A 24,489-nucleotide genomic window follows, 5' to 3' on the forward strand; every position below is an offset into this window, starting at 1 on the left:
AATACTTTCCTATTCAATTGTATGTATGAAGTAAATTATATTTCAATATTATAATACCTATTATATTGGATTATTGATATAGATTATAGTTAACAAAATAAACGTTCTATATTGGATGCCACAATGGTACTTTTTATCCACAAAATTATAAAAATAAACAAAATTTAGAATAAAAACGCTATTTGTTTGTAAAATAATAATTCTATGAAAAACAGTAAAGGATGTAAAATGTATAAAATAGTATTTTATACAAATATTGTTAGATAAAATTTTGTAAAAAATTAATATTTCATTGATCAGAATTTAAAATATAAAATAATTTGTGAAAATCAAAAATAAATAAGTTTGGGGCTCTTGTGGCACGGCTTAACTTTTTCTGATTGTCTTGAAACTTCTAATATTTCATTTTTATATCTAACTAAACCAATCTAGGGGGTTTCCCTTGTGAAATTTAAATATTTTTTTAAAAACTGCCATATAAGGACCACCCTAGTATATATATATAGAAGTATAGAACTATTTCAAAGTAAAATATAATGTGAGTGTTGAATATTTCCTCATTAATTTGCTTGTAAACAATTATTAGATTCCTTAAATTCAATCAAAACTTAATATAATTATTACAGTTCATAAATTTCTTTAATAAATATATATAATATAATATAATTTTGTGATTCATTAAATTATAAGATATCAAATTATGAATTTTAGAACTTTAAAACTTTAAAATTTCGTTTCATGATTAATTTCTAAACCAACACATTGTCCAAAAAATATCACAGAAGAATAGAAGACTTTTATGTAATTTCGAACTCTTATTTAGTTCATATTAGATATAAATCGAATTCAAATTATATACATGTCAGTCATCAGTCTGGACTTTTGAAGATTGAGTTTTAATTTTTTAAATAATTTATTTATTATCATAATTATTTACACTTTTTATCTTATTAACAGATAGGTGGTTTAAATAATTTTTAATTTTTAATTTTTAATAATTAAATAAAAATAAAAATCAGGTATTATATTAGGGATTATCATCCAGTGTTTTTCAAGAAAATTTCAAAATACCACTAAAACCACAACAAAACCACACATAATAATTATATCAAAACCATTTAATCATATTTAGTTATTATGTTGTCGCAATTTACTAAAAACAATTATATTAAAGCGTTTTATAAATATAATATAATGTTCGAAACAAATTGTTTTGTGGGGCGTGATGTGGCGCAGTCCGTACACTCAACTGCGGAAATGCTCTGAGTGTACGTGTCGACCGGTGTTGCTAGCTCGCGGATGGGTAACCACCCGGAATTATTTGACCAGATACAAATCCTTGCCACACATACAAACATTTCAACCCCGTGTTCCAACCGTTCCAACCCCCCTCCCTATAATCAAACAAAAAAACAAAAAAAAAACAGCTAATGGCCAAAGTTGCCGGGCTTAGGCTCACTAAAAAAAAAAAAAACTGTTTCGTATGGAACTTTTCATATTTTCAAATTAATGTAACTATCGAATTTACTATAATACAAATTCAAAAGCCATTTTCAAAATTTTCAAAATATAATATACATATAAAAGTGGATGTTTGTCTATCTGTCTGCTTGTTTATTAGCTACAAACTCAAAAACTACTGGACAGGTTTCAATAAAAGTTATATCAATAGATTTTTTTGAAACTGTTTTAGCTTATTTTTTCAACCCTTATAGGCAGCTAAAGGATAGCTCGGTGCTCACACATGAATTTAGTTTTCGACTCACAAAAATTGAATTTTCCTATAATACTATAGGTAATAATACAGTAGTATATAATAATGTGTTTTAATATTTTATACCCTAGATAGTAAAAACTACACTTAGGTATTCATATGCATACGTTCAATATACGTTTCATAATTTATTACTATAATATCAGTCACACGGTTTTGATCCACCAAAATAGACATAAATGTTTTCAATTGATAATTATTAGTCATTAGGTTATTTTTACGAAATAATAATAAAAATATATGTGTATATATAATATTCACTTGCTAGTTGTTGAATTGACGCTTGTATTACTTCTGGATCTTCTGTTTATAATGCTATCTCCACAATTTACCACACCACCTTTATTAGTTATACTAAAAGTACGGAGTCGGTACAACTCGTCCCCAGACCTTGGATTGTATGGTTTTTCTGGAAGACTGCAAACACGAGGCCTCACGTGATCCGGAACTGAAATTACAAATATTATTTATCATTATAAGACACGTATGTTGTCACAGATAAAGATTAAAATAAATACCACCAATGTAACATAAATACACTGATCTCCTGTAGTACAGTAATATTGCAACTAAAATAAACTCTTGTACTACGCCGATATCTTTTTTATCCCATTATCTAATGTACTCAGCAAAATCCACGTACTTTAGCTATATAAAGAGAAAAAAATGTGATGACGTATGATGTTCATAAATAACATAAATGTGTGTATAAATTCTATTGCGTCTTATTGTCAAAGCAAAATGAGAAATAGGTACTCTATCTCTAAAAAGTAAATATAATTTCACAATAATTTCGAGAAAAAAAATTTAATTTTACATTTTTACGTGTCTAAAATTTGCGTGTATATATTTAGTACTATGTATAATATGTAAATTTTAAGATAATTTATATTTTGCATAAATCATGAATACTGAAACAAATTGAATATTTTAAAGAAGGTAATGGATCTTATCTTAATTTATTTTCATTTGCGTAAAGTGAATCAATACCTATGTTTGACGTAAAGGTTCTGCACTCTAATTATTCTGGTAAGCCATTTATGTAGTATAACAAGATAATAATCCTCTTAAAATGTTCATTCAATCCGTTTTATCATCAAAATTCGTTCATCAGTTAAATTATCTTATGTAATTAAATTAAAAAATATAATAAGAAAGAAATATTTTTATAAACTTTTGTCAACATTACGTTTATTGTTATTCTTATCAACAAAATATAATATATCTATACTTAATATTAAAAAGAGGTAAAATTATGTAGGGGTAATATCTGTAACTACTGAACTGATTCTAAAAATTATTTCATTATTAGAAAGATGCACTATCCCTAAATACTAAAATATAGTAACATACTATTAACACAGTGTCATAGTATTTAAGTAAACTAAATGATTTTTTTAATTTTTAAATACACTTGAAGATCATATTTTTGAATACTTGAGATTTTTTGTACTATTAAAGGGGAAAACGGGGGCGAGAATGCTTAAAAAATCACACTGTAGAATTTAGTGTATCGAAGTGCATTTTTTATGTTTCAGAAACTACTAACTCAATTTATATGTGGTTTATTTTTTTATGTAGATCATTTTTCAACAATAAATTATCGTATGCATGGTAATTTGCAATTAAGGGTGGCTCACACCATGAAATAAACAGGTATGATCACTAGATTACTGCACGCATATTTTATACATATATTATACTTCCCCAGACTTAGAAGAAACACTAATATCATAGAAAAAAATTGTATTCACATTACAATTATATATTAATTATACTGTTTTTGCCATGTCTGGGGGAAATGAGCAGTGATAGAAAAATTGGTTTTTTTGGTGATCATGTCTGTTTATTTAATCATGGCTCACACATGAATTTTATTTTTGCTTACGAAAATGTTTTTATTCGTGTAACCTGGGATGACTAGCATATGCCTGGGATGCTTGGGATATCTAGGAATACTGCAGGTTACATAAATAAAATTAAAAATAAAAATTTGTATGGACTAGCCGACCAGCAGTGCGCGTTGGTATGGGAGTTTTTTTAAATAAAATAAAACAGTATTTAAGTTATTGTTCATTATTTAAATGTACAACAAAAGGCAATGTTTGTATGTTTATATATCCAATCCACCCCTGATGGATCTCCCTTCACGGTCGAATATTTGAATTAGTACAGAAATCAAGGTACACCAACGCAGATTTTCCCGTGAACTAAACACGCGGTACACTAAAACTGAGGCACATCAATATAGCACAGTATTTTATTGTTATAGTCACCTCGTTATTAATTATACAATATTTCTACTTTTTTAAGTATTGTTTTGCGTTTAAAGATAACGTTGCGTGCCATTCACTCTACAAAAAATACAAGATAATGATAGGAAGTGTAGATAAAATAATTATTGATTGTCCGCATTTTAAGTTGAATACCTAATAATTGATTTAATCAAAAACAAAATTTCAATAACATAAGTCTTCTAAGTAAGTATAATAATTATAAATTATTCAGCTCATAGCTCTGTGTCAGTACAACTGAGTGGTACAACTGAATATCGAGTATGCAGTATTTAGGACTCCCTATAGCATTTAGCGTTACCGTCTACCGGGTTTTTCCTATACCGAAGATTCCTTTATTTGCCACAACGCGGTTGTTGTCGTTTTTATAGGTACTTATAGCTTTCTTAAACTCGTAATTTTAATGATTTATATTTCAAAAAATACTGCCAATGACTTCAATCACTACGCTCAGTAGGAAGTTCTGATTTAAATTGTATTCGTTGACAAGTTCTATTTGACAACAAAAATTTAAGTATATAATTTGTCTTCAAAACCTTAAAAGTACAAAAATATTCTATGAAAAATGAACTAGGTGTTATATGAAAGATATGTAGACCAAATTTTATTTCTTTTTTGAATAAAAAAATAAAAATAAGCAAGTGAATAGGTACATTAAATTTTAAGTCTTGAAGGAAATAGACGATTAGGTTAGGTACTGATGAAAGTATCATTATGTATAATCGATTTCATCGTAATTTCATTCAACATCGTAGAAAAATATTAACATTTGTACCCTATTAAATTTAAAAGAGGACTATCCGACTATCGTCTCTCTCTCGGTATAATTTTAATCTGGAATTTATTTTGTTGAATATTGTTTTGGATTTATAAACACGTGAAAACTGAAACCGGTGCATTTTATATTGATATAGACTTGTCAAACTAACAGAATTGGTTACAAATAAATTCACATTTAAATATCTTTGTTAAAATTATAAGTAGGAATAATAATGAGGTAGTTCTATACTAAAGTAAAAAAATTAAATAATAATACATAAATTACATTTTTAACCACCTAACAGACGTGAATTTCAAGGGATTTTTTTTGTGGATTCGTAAATAGTAAATAATATTATTTAGATAATGTATATAACCTACACCACGACCTGCCTACGCACACAATGTGTCTTTGAGTAGATAATTATTATCAATGTAAATATTACTCTATGATTTACACGACAGAGCATAATTTACAAGTTTATCGGACATATTTTCAATACATGTAGAAACATTGTATGTGTACATAATAATATGTTAAGTATATAATGCTATTACATTATATTATTTAATGCTTTTTTTTTCTTTTTCAGATCTATAGTATAAATGTACGCACCTATATTAAATTAAAGAGAACGCGTGAATTAGCTGCGTGTCCTGGCACTCAAATTTACGAGCTTTCAGATAACAGACTACGTGGGTTTCATACATTATATTTAACCGGTGACATCGAACTGGAATATATTTTGTGTGTATATTATGTGTATCTGTCCGTCTGAACAATTTAATAATATTAACACTTTTTCATTTCCCTATTTGTAAGCTCCTTAAATATAAATAAAATACGTATGTAGGTACCTATAGTACGTTCGTTCTTCAGGAATGATAAAACAATAGAGTATCTAATACAAACATGTGCACATGATCTGTATTGACAAAACCAATAGATGTTAAAGTCAAAAAAGTGCAGAGTTATCCAATATTGTCACATCGTTGTCGTTCGCTTCAAAAACTACTATTGCAAATACGAAGAATTCACGGAACTTTTATGTTTGACTTTAAGAGTTACTTTTCATAAACATTAGAGGTGGTCAAATATAAATTAACATAATAATGTTATTTATCATATAAATGTTGTGGTATGCGGACATGGCATTATCAATCAAATTGGTTTTCATATTATAATATACACGATATAGGTACCTAATTGTTTCTACAAATGTATGCTGTGTTTAATAAACATGTAATAAGCATTAGATAGCAGTGCCGCAACTAGCGGGGAGACTGGGGGTGCATAGCCCCCCAAATGGGCCTCCTTTCCACTTAAGTGGGCCCCCCCTCAAAACACAAAATGCCTTTAAGAGGGTCCCCACGATAAAATTTGCACTTCTTGTGGCACTGTTAGGTAGAGGTACACAATATCGAATTATACATTTATATCATAGGTACGCCTATATCATTATTCACTAATTCCATTCGATAAAAATATATTAACTTCAAAATAGAATTTGCTTTAGTTTATACTTTAGTAGGTAAATACTTAATTTCAACCTAACTAAGTCAGTATCTACCGATTATAAATGCATACCACATTTAAAGGTAAACGAGAAGTAATTTCAAGATCTCTACTAAAAAATCGAGTCGAAATTTATCTTATAAAATTATTATGTAGATTTTATATAAATATTAATTTATAAATATTTATAATATATTAAATAAGTTGATAAATAGTTTTATAAACTATAAATTAATATGACACTACCAAGTTCTTTATGATTATGAAAATATTTATTCTTACGAGTTTTGGCTGATTATATAAATATTTTTGCGAGGAACAGGTAACATTAGTATAAAATTATAACTTTAAAATAAGAATAAAATTAGCATTGATTAAGTTTAATAAATTTACTTTTAAAACACTTATAAACTAACGATTATGATATCCTTAGTATACCTACAAAGTACATACTAGTATGTTATTAAACAGTTACATTTTAGACTTAAACAAATTATTCTGAACTCTCGTTATTTATTTTGGAGTATGATTCGTGATAAAAAATATGATGTAAAATAATATACAAATAACTAAACCATCGCGTTCGTTCAAAATACAATACATTATTCATAATTTTGATATGTCAAATTCATTTTTAGAAGTTTAGCAAGACAGTGGAGGAAATTGTATTTGGACAATATTCTACAATCTTAAGTCATGGGACATTAAGCTCAAACAATAAACATTCAAACATTATGCGACGGACCATAATATTACAAAATAGATAGGTACTATACCGAAAGCAAACATTTTGAATTACACATTTTCTCGATAGTAGTTATAATTTTTAGTTCTTTGCAAAAATATTAATTATCATTTAACAAAGTACCTTCATAGATACTTCAAATAAAAATAGAAATAAATTTGACTATTTTTTTTTTAAGGTAAATAAAAGTACATTGGGACAAATGCTAGGACATAATAACTCAATGTGGATTTTTTTTATGTTTTTACTTATTTTACTTGTCGGGTGGACATCTCTACGAGCGACTACCATAATTCATATTTGTACAACAAAAGAAAACGAACCTTCGAAACGCAAACGTTTATTACTCATCATCCCAGGGTTTTGTGTTTTCGTTCACGAAGATGGTCTACAGGTGTTGTGGTTGCATCGGATTCCATAATAAAAAACCTACATAAAACGCTTGGAGAAAAATGATAAAGAGAACCGCTTAAAAAAAAACAGCTTTTGAAGTACAGAGTTTCTCTTTATAAAACCAAAATCAATATTAGCTCAACCCTATACCACAACGGTTTAATATATGTATTATTGTAGTTATATGAAAAACTGCAATTAAAAAATATATTTCGTTTCCACGTAATTTTAGAAATATGATATTGAATATGATATTGAACTACTATTCAAGTTGATTGAAAATTGTTGAATTTTTTTTGGTCTTTAACAATCTGAAAATAAACTCAGTACCCACTTGAGAATGTTATATACATTTAACCATTTACAATAGATAGATAGATTATATGATAGCAGATAGGCGTAGTCATATATAAGAAATAATTATGAAATATAATGCGCATTTAGAACGATAATACTGACTAACTATACCTACACTGCAGATGTACAAAAAAAATAGTACACGTATGCATATAAATGTAAACCTACGCCAATAATTCCATTATCACAATATCAGTATGCATATTGAACATAATCGTATACCTATTATGCAAAAAGTGTGCAGCCATAAAAAAAATATTGGTAAGGATGAAACGACAGTGACCTATTATCCCGTCATTTAATTAGGTACCATTGTTCTCCTAAAGGCCTAAACAACATACAAAGGCAGTATTTTCTGTTACCAATACACTAATATAGGTACATTCTGATAGTATTATAATTTATAATATTAATTATTCTTCGAACGAGCTGAATAGTATTATAGTACCTACAAAACCTAGATATTTGATGAAATGGCGTAAATACCATTGATCTATTATTATAATTAATAACTAATATTTCATTATAATAATAATATGTTTTTTTTTTTATTGATCTCTACAAAATATTAATATCAACAACAAAGGCTAGTAGTTACAAGAAGGTTATAGATTTATGTAATTAAATCAAAGATAAGTTATATACTTAGGATACATATTTTTGTTTGTTTTATAAAATTAATTATATCTAGGTTTTTTTCATGATTGGGTCCGAATGCGGTATCTTGGTTGTGGGATATCCTAAGCAATAATAATGTTTATTGAATAATGCTTATTGAAGCTCATAAGGGCAATACAGTATACAAATTGCTTACCCATCATATTATAGATTTAACATAAAAAATATAATGATGGGTATATACAATATTATTAAATACTAGTTATATAGCCAGACTTTAGCCGGAAAAAATGATCAAACATAAAAATATATGGAGCTATATTTGTGAATTTTGGTTTTAGTGAACCTCAGTTCACCGGCAGATATGCGTCTCAGCGTCTGAGTACATACCTCACTTTGTGAACTAATTCAATCGACACGAGCAACTCACATGTGGCGAATTGAATATAGCGCTTGGTATATTTTCGTACGTAGTTCAAACTACTCTCTAAACTTTTTTAATATCTCTAAAAACAATAGGTACCTATTTGAAAATTTTGTCAAAATCGGTCAAGCAGTTTTTGAGTTTATAATTTACAAACATACAAACATTGCCTTTTGTTGTACATTTGAATAACAAACAATGAATTACATACTATTTTATTTTAATTTGATAAAATCCCATAACAACGGATGGTAGATTGGCTAGTCTATACCAACTTTTATTTGTTAATTTTTTTTATGTAGCCAGTACTATTTTTTATAGACAAAAAAAATTATTTGATTTTTGCAGTAACAAAAATGTATGCGTGAGCCGCCTTTCCCTTAATTGCTAATTTCCATACTTACAATCTTGCCTATATTCGCTATCGAAAAATTATCTACATAATAAATAAACCACATGTGAATTGAGCCAGTATAGTGTCAATTATCCCGAAAATAAAAAAGGCACTTCAACACACTATATTATATATTCCTACTTAAATTACTGTTACAAATGTTACTAAGTAACTTAGGGCTAGTATATCTCTCTAATACTGAAAGTGGTTTTAGAATCGGTTCAATAGTTACAGAGATTACCCCTACATACAAACAAATCTCACCTCTTTATAATATTATAGTATAATATTACAAAGATATAATATAATATATTATATCAATAAGAATATCAATAAACGTAATTATGTTGACAAAAGTTAAAAAAAAATATTTTATTACCTATTATAATTTATTTATATTTTACATTCTGAACGGAGAGATAAATGAATTGATTTTACAATGAATAATGATGTATGTTTTATTCATTATTATTTTATTGTGTCTTTCCTCACCTTTTGGGGCAGTTAAAATGCTTTGATTAGTACCGTAGGGGCCGGGGGGGTCAAGAGTAAAAATTCCTTATAGTTTTTCTGTACACCTAAAAATAAATATTTCCTCTTTAGAATATAATATTACATAGAAAAAAAACTATTAATTATTTTAAACAAAAACTGATTATTTATTACAATGAGAAAAACTTATTAATCAAAATTTAAATATAAATGCCAACGCTTAGATTCATTATCAAAATTGAAGTCGAAATTATCAAGGCTATAATACATACCCGTAGAATACGGCTTTTGGGTTCATTAAAATTTTAAACTATAGCATTGCGTGTGGAATAACTCATTAATAAGGTAGTCTTAGACTTGGTGCAGTAATTATAAAGCATAATATGTACCTAGGTATATAAATGTGTTATAAATTATAATATTAGTTATTGTTAAGATTAGTGTAATAAGTAACATAGATAGGTAATATACAATATACACCATATAGAATTATTTTCTGAAACAACTACAATCTATATGGCTAAACGTACCTACAACACTTATGAATAGGTGGATATAATAAGTATACATAATATATGCGATGAATAAAAATCCATCAAATATTATAATGCTTGGATATTTTTATAGTTAACTTTCAGCGATAATAATAATACATTAAATTTAGTATTATAAATACGCAATAAATACGTACGTACGTATTACTCACGAGTCACGGTGCCAAAAGATTACGAGAGTACGTTTATTTGCTCAGTTCATATAGGAAAGAGAAATTACAGGAAATTGTATAAAATAAACTCCTATAAAATCAACAGTAAGCCACTATATAAGGGAGGATGGAAATAGTTATATTACTTATTAACTCCTATCACGGACATAATACATAGGGTGTAAAGTAAACTATCAATAAATAATATTTAAGTATGTTTACCGACGCAGATGGAGCTATATTAAGTATTTACGTGTATGTATAGCCAAAATGAAAATCGTAAAATTGTGGTAATAATAGCCTATAGTAATAATACGAACCTTTCCTTTAGCATTTATAAAGTAACCATATTTAGTTTTATCACTAATATATTTTGACGTACTTAAACTATTTTAATTTTGTTGATACCTTATAAAGTTTTTTTCGCAGTCTCAAAAATATAAATAGGTACATAAGTTATATAGGTAATAAACTGTGCAACACACATGAACACGGCCAACCTATTCGCAAACCGTACAATACAAACGCATCAAATAACTAAGTGTTTTTCATACGCCACGTCGTATTAAATTACTGTTGGTTATTAATTAAATGGTTATTATTGAATATAATACTAGCTGATATCGCCATTGCCCATAAAAAATTACAACTTTAAAAAAAATTGTGATTGTTCAACTCCTTTTGGGTGCTACTCAGCCTCCCTAGTAAGCAATCCAACTTCGTCGGATCGCAGACAATGTACATAAATTCTATTTGATGCAAGCTATTGCATCTGTTCTACCCTATTAACCAATGGCAACCAATCAAATAATAAATACTAATTTCTACTAATTATTTCTCCTATTTAACCAATAGGAACCATTTCTAAACAACAATTGCATCATGGCAGAAACCTACGGGTGACCAATTTGAAATTCTGTCAAAACCAAATAAAAGTGTTTACCCAAAAACCTACAGTATCCTCCCCCCCATTACAACCGTTACAACCGTAAACCCGGTACATTAGATAAGTGAAATGTTAAAAAATGAAGATAATACATCGTTTGAAAGGTTTTCTTTTGTCATCAGTGTGGTTGAATGAAATAATTCAACCCTGGAAAGGCGTCCACGTTATTTCTAAAGATTCACGACTAAATACGACACGAGGGAAACGATTTATACTAAAAGAAAATTATAGGTACCTATGCATTCTGTAGGTAAGCAATTTACAAGTGGTTCCGTGTCAGTCACTATTGGTTTGTTACGTGGTTATGAAATTAACTATATTTAAAAAAAAATTTGTTTGAAACTTTGAACCAACAAGAAATAGTAAGATTTTTTATGAGAATAACAAAACTATCATAGAAAAAGAGACATGAATAAATGAGAACTTTATCTGAGATATCTTTCAATAGGTAATTGTATTGTTGTAAAATTGTACAAAAAATAAAAGATAAATAACCTACTGATTAATCATTACCAAATTACACATTGATTTTAAGAATAATGTTATGTTAACCAAAATGTGGTCATTTTAATATATACGTACCAAGTTAGTATTGTTCCACGCAGATCAAAATGTAGACTAAATCATGTATGCAAGTACCAATATGTCCAAGTATAAGACCGTGCATTTAACATATTATATTAAACAAACCACCACGACGGTACGTACAGTAAGTTCACTGATACAAGTTGCAAGTACACTTAGTCCAGAATCTCTAATTAAACCATTGGCTGTCAACTAGTTTGGATAACACATGACTTACAATATTCTAACCAGACGCCCACAATAACGAGCGGAAAATATAGTTCAGATAGTGTCGATTTCAGTTTAATTTACCATAAGCTAGACGACCACAATTACGAGCACGGAATAGATTAAACGCATAAAATAAATTTAAGGACAATATATCGATCACCCGAAGTAAAAGTTAGCTTCAATAATAAATAAACAGTGCTCATCACTGTCCTCTCGAAGAGCCAACCTCTTATCTCGTCACCTGTCTTCTTTAAAGGTTATCCCTTTACTGATGTTCAAATTCTCCTAAATTCTCGTTATTTTCCCGATATTGTCAATATTATTTCCATTATTCAATTACCTATCTGGTTTTCTTATTTAACCACTCATTTTTATTCATCATAAAAATATTTGAACTTTAAAATCATATTTTTGCCGATAAAATTTTTTGCCATTCATTGTTTAATTAATAGAAACAAAAAAAAAATAAACATTCTTAAATAAAAACCCAAATTAGCTTGAATTTCTGCTTCACTGTACACTAACACACCAGCAAACCGAATCGAGCTCACACACTAACACATACGAACACGAGTGGTCGGTGACTGAAGAAGCGGAAGAGGCATACCGCTTGAATGAAACGATTTCTCAAATAATGTTGAAGTTTGTTTGTCTTGACTCATTTGCCTCATACTCGCTTGCTTTAAATAACGCTTATATATCTAACCATTATAATCACAGATTCGCCTATACGACGTCAGGTTGGGTTACCTGGTTTTCTTGAGCCACGTGTATAGTAAAACGCGGGAAAACAATGGGTTCACCCAATATTTATATCCATCACGAGAGGAAATAGGGAAAATGGCCAGAGTCGCAATCATATTATTAGAAAGTTCGGCACAATTAATCCGGTCGAAAAGCTTACAACGCAATAATATATATTCGTATCATAGAAACCCGCCGTAAATTATCTCAGTCAAACGCGAGTCGGTCGGAAGACACGGGCATGATACGATCGGTGGGAGACTATTTCCGGTCCAATGGATTTCCACTGACTTAAACGCGCAAAAAACGTTAAAAAAAGAGACGGACTGACAGCCGAAACTCGTGCACAGATAGGAATGAATAACGAACGCCATTCGGTTATAAGACAATTTTTTTTTTGAAGTGAATATTTTCTAGGTGTACTTTAACGAAGTGGCTATCTACAGGGGTCATACCCCCCCCCCCCTTTTACGCAATACAACATGTATATAGTATATAATATGTATATTTTATATTTATAATGTATATTTTAATACAAATATAATATGTGCATACTGCGAATGTCTATTAAAAATTGTATATCCCCCCCCTAAAAAAATCCTAGATACGCTACTGGTGTAACCCCCACTCTCATTTACAGTACCTTCTATATAGTCTATAGTATTTAGATTTTGTTATATTCTATTTCTTGGTTACCTACAACCTAGTAATTATTTTTCTTCATTATTATCGGTCTATTATATTGTATAACGGTTATTACCGTCTCAACCGTGAAAAAAATTAAAAACTATAAAATATGGTGCTATATTGGTGTATTTTTGTTTTGGCGTACCTCGCGGGCAAATTTCTGTAAGTGTACCTCTGTTTGTAAGCTAGTTTTACCGAGATTGACAATTCACCTGCGGTCGATTGGATATAGCACTTTATATACATCGAACGTGGTTCAAACTAGTAACTACTCTCTAAATGTTCCTGATATCTTCGAGAACAATTTGACATAGTGACAAAATCGGTTAAGTAGATTTTAAGTAAGCCTATATAAGCTACAAATATACATTAAACCCTCATATTTGTTTTAAGATATCATTTGTTTATATATTAGAAACCATAAATGCGACAATTTGATGCATACTTTTACCCCATCTGCCCAAAAGTACCAATTAAAACAATAATTTCCATCGTAAATCCTTTCTTAAATTTGTAATACAAAAAATGTAGGGACTTATCGAGATAAAAATTATCAATTTGGACCAAGCAAGAAACATTTACAATATTTCATTAAACTCGATTAAGTGGTATTGGAGATTAGAGTGATCGATAATCGTGACACGGGATCTATATAAAGAAGATATTATGTTAAGTTTGTATTTTATCGATCAATTAAACCATTTCCACCGCTACCATTCTCTTCTGGCACGCGTACTGACCACGATTAAAGATATATAGATTACTCAACGACCCTATGCACATACACAACAAAGGTGGTGCGCTTAAATGTTGATTTCTAACAGCTGATCAACGATGTGAGAATAACTACTAGCGCTCCAATATATAATATTGTATATTTATATTGATATACTTTGTAGTACCAAGAGAAATCACTATAATGCAAAAGCGCTCACTGTTATTCTTGCTATGACAAGATCGTTAATTCTAAGCGCACCAAAAAATAAGTTTCGTTGAGTAACCTGTATATCTTTAATCGTGGTACTGACACACACAGGTCATTTATTTTTCTTCTTTTTGTCGACCTTTTTGTAATATCAAAATAAATTTTGTTTGTCTACGTTGTCAGCATTTCTCTTATGAAGTCGCGTTATTGTATGTAGCAGACTGCAGACGCTATAGAAAATCATCTTCTTCTCCTCCTCCCAACGGCAACCACAACGATATGAAATTTCGCAAAAATCGTTTTAATCGTGCATCAAGTGCAGTGGCATGCCAATAACATATTATATACTATTATATACCTACAGTATAACACATATGTGGCGTCGTGTAGGTACGTGAATTATTATTATTGAAATCATCGCACCCACGCCCACGTCCGAGTGGCGACAAGACTCCTGTGACGTAGTTTCGCTGCAGCAATGATATAGGGACCCGACTTCGTGACGGTGGAGGGGCTAGATAAATGTTTCCGAATAATGGCGCCTTTGAACATTTCTCATCGCGTGCATTAATGTACGAATTCGTAAGACCATTCCCAGAATTCCGTGGGCTGCCGTCGAGTTTTCGCGTCACTGCGACCGCGGTATATAATATGATGCAATATAATATATTATATTATGTAGGTACCAGTGTTTATATTGTATGTACTCTATTGTGTATAGTCGGTGGACGACGACGAGCGGTCGCGGTAAGTATAAAGTAAGGACAACGACAAACGTTTCACGACCGCAATGAATATTCATTAATGTATTTTACCCGTACCCTCTCAACCAGGGAGATTTGACGGAATGTTACAGCCGTGCCGTCGTTTACATAATATAATATATTATTTATATATACCTACGCTGTAGTAGTATATGGTATAATCGATACACATTAAACATCGCCGAGCCATTTAACGACGTGGTTTATATTATTATTATATATACTATACGCTATAGTGATGCTATAGTGCGTGGTGCATCTAGGTATAAGGTACATATATGTATATATATTATATTATAGTAGGTAGTCCCCTATACACATGTATATAATATAATACAATAATATGTATAAGACTTAGGCTCGTGTATACAGGGTGTAACAGGAAGGCCTGACAAAAAAATGATGCTACTTTTAAACGTATGACACAAATCGTGAAAATTATATGATTAAGAAATAATTTAAGAAATATACGCATGTCAAATATAATATTTTGAAAAAAGTTATTACGTTCTAAATTAACTTATTCATAAAAATTATGATAATTTAAAAAATTCTAAAAAATAATCTACCTGACTTGGATAAATATTTTTACCATAAAAATGTTTCTTGTAATCAGAACTGAAATTGACTAATTTGAATTTTTCCAAAAATATTTGAATTCAATTTTATATTTTTTGGCTTATTATTAAAAAATAAAAATACATTTTAGATTCTGAGTGAAGCGATGAATGTATTGATTTTTCAATGATATGTATTTTTTTTGTGTCTGTCATCACCTTTTAGGACAGTAAAAATACTTAGATTTTCTTCAACAGTATCTTTTCTGATAGGAAAGTGAATCTAATTGGTACTTTGCAATGATAAGGTGATCGCTAAACTAATTGTGGTACTAATTAGATAAACCAATAAAACTTTATTGGCCACAGATAAGGTGGATATATACAGTATACAATTACTATACATATTATAACATTGGACATCGGTGGAGGTTACGTTTGATCATATCTAACGAAAATTTATATTGATTATTATAGTAGAACTGTCGTCGTATTTACCACTTATTTTTAAATGACTATCGATATACTGACTGTTCGCACAACTTTCTACGATAAACTGAAAAATTTTCTTTTTTTTGACAACAACTCATTTTTGTCTACTAAGAGTCTGCACCCTAGAAGAGAATTAGTATTCAAACCAATTTTAGAGTCAACTTTCAACTCACGGGCACAAGTTGATCTTATAGACATGCAATCCCAACATTATAATGACTATCGTTTCATAATGAATTACCAGAATCATTTGACTAAATACGTAATATTGAAACCTTTAAAATCAAAAAGTGCTGAAGAAATCGCTTATAATCTTATCGATATTAATACGTTATTTGGGGCACCTGCAATATTGCAATCCAGTAACGGAAGAGAATTCGTTAATTCGGTTATTAAGGAACTTCATAAAATGTGGAATGAAGTAAAAATCGTTCACGGAAAGCCAAGGCATAGTCAAAGTCAAGGGTCTGTTGAACGAGCCAATAGAGACGTCCAAGAAATCCTAGCTACTTGGATAGATGATAATAATATAGCTCCGATTGGTCAACGGCTTTCAGATTCATTCAGTTCAAAAAAAAAATAATGTATTTTTTTCTATTTTTAAAAATACCTAGGCACATCATTTTTCAAATTATACCTAGTATTTGAGATTCACGTGCATATCTGGTCTATACAACAACAATTACCTGTGTATTATTTGGTCATTAACGTGATTGTCCGATTTATAACAATTACCTGTGTATTTGGTAAATAACGTTAATAACGGGCGAATAACGTTAATTTTCATTTAACATCATTTACCGTAACATATATAATATATATATTACATAAAGGGCCGTTATTTTTCTCCAAGTCCGCCACTGATGATTGATTATAATTGATATTTATTTTATATTTGGTTAATACCATGTAAATTAGTAAAAATAGTCGTTATTCCTAACACAAATTTTTCGACCGTTATCCTGAAAACCTAAACACCATATTATACACCGTGGTACTCAAAGTGTTAATAAAACATTCGTAATTACATAAGCACGTAGCTGGGTCTGACAATTTACTGCTCGCATAATTACAGACGTGTCGCCTAGGCGGGATGATTATCTAATATAGATATATAATATTATATTATATACTGACTCACTGACTGGTAAAGCCTAAATAATGATAGCTCGAGCTCTCTTGGAACCTTCGTACCACCATGTAAGTTTGCACTAAGAAAGCATTTTTCAAAATTCGCATTTCATAGTGGTGTTTGCACAATTATTTTGAGATTGAAGATGATCATAGAAAATATTTAAGTTTTTAACACCATTACACCCAATATTATAAAGGATTGAACAAAGTTTGAATCATATAGGTACTTATAGATTTGGCATTTTTCACGGGTGAAGAAGTGCACAGGTCGGTCAGCGAGTCATAAAATAAAAACAAAAACTGTAGTAAATACGGCGTTAAATAGTTTCATGGGATTTCCTTTCAAAAATACTAATTTCTGTCTACTTTTATACTTTTAGATTCTGAGTGGAACGATGAATATATTGATTTTAGTATTTTACAATATATGTTTTTTTTTTAAACTTTTTTTTGTGTCTGTGTACACGATAAGTAGTCAAAATAATGCTTCGATTTTCAACTTCAGTATCTTGTTCGATGAAAAAGTGAATATTGTTGGTGCATTGAGAAGGTCAAATTTTAAAATTCACAGTAATTTTCAAAAACGCCGTGAAAGACAAAAGAAAATTAAGGAAAACCGGAAATTTTTACGCAAAATCGATTTTTCACAAAATCGACTTTGGTTTTTGGTGTAACTTTAAAATAAATGACCGTAGATACATGAAATTTTCACTGGTTGTTTATATTTCCATTTTCTATACATGATTACATTTTCAATTTTCAGTTTCGAATTTTATTAGTTTTTTTTTCTATGAATGTCGATAAAACTTTATTTTTTGAGTAGAAATACTTGAAAACTTAATACAAGGCGCCTACTATATTGTTACAATGACATTTGAAAAATATTAAAAATCCTTAGTCACAGTTTTATTTTATAAGCATTTAAAGTTCAAAAATTGACAAAATATGGAAAAATCACGAAAATTAGCAAATTATTTTGAGTTAAGAATTCATAAAAAAATTTCTTTTTAAATCTAAGTATTTAAAATGTAATACGAGATTCCTTATATGATTATCTACCTTTATAAAAAAAAAAAATGTCTATAAGAAAATCAAAATAAATTTTTATGAGCGTTTGAAATTTTTACAACATTGGAAATTCCTGGATTTCTCATGTAGCGATATTTTCTTATTTTGTTATAATTCAAAAACGAATAACTGTAGATATTTGAAAATTTCACTGAATGTTAATATTTTCATTTACTATATTCAATAAAATTTTGAAAATAATTTGACTCTTTTTGAGCTGTTTACGGACATTGTAAGTTTTCAATTTTTTTAGTTTTATTTTCTATAAATATCAATAAAGTTTTATCTGTTGGGCCAAAAAGTGTAAAAAGGCTCCTGATACATTGTTACAATAGCAGTTGAAAAATATTAAAAAAACATAGGCACAATTTTTTTTTACAAGCATTTAAAGATGGAATTTTGACAAAATTTATCATATTTAAAATTGAATAATTATTTTGTAGTTAAAAATTTATAAAACGTTCAACTTTTATATCTAAGGATTGAAAATTTAAAACAAGATTTTACGTAAGTAGTTAATTCTGTTACCAAAAAATCTAAAAAAAATACATAAGCACAGTTTATTTTTATAGTCATTTTAATTTCAAATTTGGACGAAATTACATATTAAAAAAACCTAGAATAACTATTTTAGTTATTTTGTTGTGATTGTACAATATTATTCGTGGGTACTTGAAACTTCTAAAGTATACTATTATATATCTATGATAGTACCACGGTTTGTTGTTGATGTATAACGCGTTATAAGTACCTAATGGATATTGTGATATGATTAATTTGGAATTTATTACAGGTACTTTATAGGTCAATTTTTTTTTAATACCATAATATATAAGTAGGTATATAATATTATGTCTTATACCTAGACTGACATACCGTCTCCGCTCAGAATCGTTTTTCTTATACAATGATATTATATCATTGAATTCAAATTTAATACCTTCCATTATACAGTGACTAACTACCTACTGTACAGCAGAGCGACATCCACTTACCCACCTTTTTCTTTCATATTATTATCTAAGACCACGAGATTTATCTTCTGCGACAAAAGTCTTACAAACACATAGACTTACCACGTAGGTATTTTTATACTCTTATGATTGAATTCAAATTTAATACCTTCCATTATACAGTGACTAACTACCTACTGTACAGCAGAGCGACATCCACTTGCCCAACTTTTTTTAAAAATGATTTGTATATTTCTGATTTAATAGTGTATGTCAGTTGATAGAACAATAAAATAGCTTTAAAAAAATAATTATGACAAAAAGTGTTCAAGATTCATCAGAAAATGTACGGTATTTAATATTTATATAGGTTCGATTTTGAATTTTAATCAAAAAAAGTGGAATTGCTAAAAAAATAAAAAGTTAACCACTCTTTTAAATAACTTAAGGTTATACCATCATATGAAGCCGACAGGTCACTTTTTCACGTGGGACACATTGTATAGGAGGTAAATAAAAACACCGTATAGACAATGGGTGTTTTAATAGCTATTTAATTTATAAAAAAAACAAACCATTAACGTTATTATATTATATGATTAATTAATAATATAATTGTATTGTAGGTAGGTACTTCAGTACTTGTTACTGAGTTGCAAGAAAATTAATTAATCATTAAAATATTGTTAACCAAAAAAAATTCAATACAAATTTACATAAAAAAAAATAATTCTTTGAATAAAAATATCATTAGAGATTCTTTTCAAAAGAATTAAAAATTGAAGAAACTGAAAAAATATCGTAGAGTGCAAGCAAATCGGGGTTTGCCTTATTGAAATATAGTTAGATGCATCAATGCGGCACAGTCAATGTATTATGTAAATATTGTTTATTTCAATACCTACAATATATTGTTTCAACTGGCATTATGCTCATATAACCTAACCTAACCTTAAATGACTAAACATTAATTTGACACAGAAAAACTGTAGTTTATTATTTTTTTTTCAGTTTTTAAATAAATTACACACTTCAAATACATCGATATGGTGAATTTTATGCTATAGGTATTGTCTGGGTATTGATATAGGTAGATGACTGAAATATATATATTATTATTCAATATAATATAAGTAATAATATCTGAATAAACGACACCTATATACATTGAAGGTTATAATTAAATAAATATTGTAATTTGAATGTAAAATGAATCAAAGCCACTTTAATATAGCTACTTATGAAAAAAATAAATAAATGATGGGCAATTTTTAAATTAATACAAAACAAACGACCCTTTTTCCAAAAGTTAGTAGGCAGTTCAAATTTATACTCTCTGAATTACTGTAATATAACACACATTCATAATTTTTTAAAGTGGCCTTTCCGTTAATTTTACTGTATTTTTCGTTTGTTGTTGATGATATTCTCACAAATAACTGAGAAATTCCAATGATACTATTTTCAATTTGTATAAATAATAGGATAATATTTCAAACACTTACTTTTGAAACACTTCTTCCACAAAAAATAAATCGTCGGTTTGATATAATAACTACTAGCTGATCCCGTGCACTTCGTTTCCCGTTAAATGTACCAACTCTATATGACTCAAACTTTGTTCAATTCGTTATTTAATATTCAGTGTATGGTGCTCAAAATGTATCCTATCTTTTCCGTTGCCTTGAATTACAATTCTGATTCGCAGCAGTATATTGTCAGGTAAGCAATCTACCTGCAGTAGACAGTGTTGTGCGTTATCTAGATAAAATGAATACACTGTATCTTTTTATCTTATCTAGATAAATAAAACTGTCATCTGATTATCTGTAGATAATTAGATAATATTTTTATTAATTTCAAACATTTTTCAAAAACTTTTATTACTTATTTGAAATTTAAAACTACACGCCATATTATGCAACAATAATTAGTTACCAAGGCATCATCCAACATTTTTTAGTGTTGGTATATTTAAAACCAACCAAAATAAATTGTCAACATTCATTATCTGTATTGATTATTATGTTTTTTGCAATAAATCAATTTTTGTCAAAATAAGTCACTATTTCATTATTTTAAACTGCAAGAACTAAGACAATGGAAAATTAATTGGGTACCTATTTATTTACCACTTGCCAAGTGCCCTATATAGGTGGGCACCATAGGGTTGTTGAGTGATAGAGAAATAAAATAAAATATAAATTATGATTTTGTGATTTCTGAAAAATTAGTTAACATAGCCGTATTCGTTACTAAATTATAATAATACCGCTTGGAAAGTTTGTTGGAAAATGATATTATTTAGGTATTTATGGTATTATATTATTTAGGAAATTTAATACGAGGCTCTTAATATAATTTTACAATAGCAGTTGAAAAATATATAAATACAGTCATGATTTTTTTTATAAGCATTTAGTACAAATTTTGACCAATTACGAAAATATCACGAAAATGCGCAAATTATTTTGAGTTAGAAATTCATAAAAAAATTTATTTTTAAATCTAACTATCTAAGATTTGATAATTTAATACAAGATTCCTCATAAGTTTGTCTACCTTTATCAAAAAAAAAATGTTACCGGAAAGTCAAATTACATTTTTATGAGCGTTTGAAGTTCAAATTTTAACATCATTGGATATTCACTTGATTTCTCATGTAGCGATTTTCTTATATAGTATTTTTTTTTATATAATATATAACAATACATTTTTATTTGTTTGGTCAAAAAGCATGAAAATATAATACATGGCCCTTAATATATTTTTACAATAGCTGTTGAAAAATATTAAAAATACATATATGTAAGTACAATTTTTTTTATAAATATTTAAAATTTTAATTTCGACAAAATGTATCAAACTTTATGTGTACTTTATTGTAAAACCTTCTCGTCCATAAAGACGTGGCATTGTTTTATGTACATAACGAATATGTTATATGTGAGTATAATACGCTCAATATTTACGTAATTGCGATACATATATAATATAAAAACACAGCGAAAAAAAAAATTAAATACATTGAATGAATACACTAATTTCACGGCAATCAATAATTATTATTATTTATTATAATAGTTTTAAAACCCATGACAACCATTTATAAACAAAAATTTCCACTGTAAATCTCTAAATCCTCGTTTGAGCACATTCCCTACAGGTTGGACCTATGGGGATGATTTGTGAATCTAAACAATCCAGGCCGTCACCCAAACGCATACAAAAAAATTTCATTCAAATCAGCCCAACCACACGTGAGCAAAGGTGTGAAAGTTAATGATAATAATTAACTCAAGTTAAGTTAAGTTAAGCGGACACAAGATCGATAAGTTAAGTGGACACAAGATCGATAAGTTAAAAGTTAACTTTTTAAAATTAAAAATTATAAATTTTATTAAAAACATTTATAATTGCAACTCGCATAATACATAACTTACAACTTAATAAAATATATAAATATACACAAAATTATGTTATCAAGATAAAGAACAGAAATGTTTGTGTTTTTCTATTGAAATATTTTTATTTTTTACTGATATATTAATATTTAAGTATAAACGAACATTTTCAAAATGTTTTTAACTTGATGGATTTTTTTTAAATCAACTGAGAAAAGCTAAGTTATTTCAACTGTAAATTAAATTAGTTAAGTTCATAAGTTGATTAGAAAATAAACTAGTTAAAAAGTTTAAAAAAAATTAACTTTTTAACTTAACTTTAACTTTTTAACTAGTTAATGCCCACCTTTGCACGTGAGTACTCGACACGTATACACCAACATAGCATCATTTTGAATTTCAATCCGTTGTGGTGCGATTAATTTATTTTCAAAGTAAATTGTTAATAACGACTGAAAATAATTCCCATTTGCCGCCTGCAACTACATATTATTTGAGTACAATAAACTGAATAAACTGCGTGTCGCTTTATAATACACTCTGCGCAAAAAGTCCAGCTGTTAGTGGATGTCGTTATCGTGAGCGTGTACTTATAATATATACATCGTGAGCACTTTTTTCAACCCGAAGACGAGAGACGGCACAACGGGCGCCGGCGTCCCCTTGACCACAGTCGATTTTTTTTCCCATCAGAGTGCTTCTCGTGCTTCCTCTTGCCGTTGAACGGGACCCATAAAACTAGACTCGATCATCCCGCGATATATATATACATATGTTTAACATGTGCAATGTGTATAATAATAAATATCATAATACTTTGTGTGTGTGTGTAGTTGGGTGAAGTATTTAGCGAATGAATGACTGGAAGGTTGTTTTAAACATTGTCGTTTATATAAAAAATATTATATACAGGGTGTTCGCTGAGATAAGAAAACTTGATCGGTGAATTTTTCGAAACTATATTGTTGATTTTATACTTTAGTATCTAAGTCACCTCTAATTTAAAAAAAAAAAAATATCTCACAACGAAAACAATATGAAATTCCATAAGTATCTCATATCTGATACGTAAAATTTAAATCATATGCATATTGTTATATTACATAAATATATAAGTCTTAAAATATACATTTATTAATCCATTATATTATATCATGGTAATCTATTTTATGTATTATTATTTATTATTTATGTACAACTATGTTAACCTTTTCTAAACAATTGTAATACGTGCTGCATAATACTATAAAAAAATAAGTTATTTGTGTGTGTTAATGGTAGGGTGGTGACAAATGCCTGAATCCCCCCAAACCCATCAAATACTTAATGCGCTACAGCAATGCAGCCTGGTGCTGCGGCAGCTGTGCACTATCTCAATAACACGGGATACGCATATTATATAATATTATAGTTTCAGACAACGCGGACGTACCAAAATTGCATACCCTACACCCCGTCACAGCAATATTAATTTATATTTTATATTTTAGTCGGAGCTCGAGACATATATTATTGTTGTACCACAGAAAATAATCCGAATAACATAGA

General features: G+C 28.8%; 1 protein-coding gene across 1 annotated transcript in view; it reads right to left on the minus strand.

Annotated features, from left to right (window-relative positions):
- The window catches only part of LOC100161620 (probable serine/threonine-protein kinase nek3), a 131,583-nt gene that overhangs the window by 73,159 nt on the left and 33,935 nt on the right, over window positions 1–24,489 (minus strand). The window contains exon 3 of the mRNA XM_001944931.5: window positions 2,036–2,222. Within this exon, the coding sequence (XP_001944966.2) occupies window positions 2,036–2,222 (187 nt within the window). The remainder of the gene's footprint in view (window positions 1–2,035; window positions 2,223–24,489) is intronic.

This window comes from Acyrthosiphon pisum, chromosome A2, assembly GCF_005508785.2.
Source record: "Acyrthosiphon pisum isolate AL4f chromosome A2, pea_aphid_22Mar2018_4r6ur, whole genome shotgun sequence".
NCBI classification, from domain to species: Eukaryota; Metazoa; Arthropoda; class Insecta; order Hemiptera; family Aphididae; genus Acyrthosiphon; species Acyrthosiphon pisum.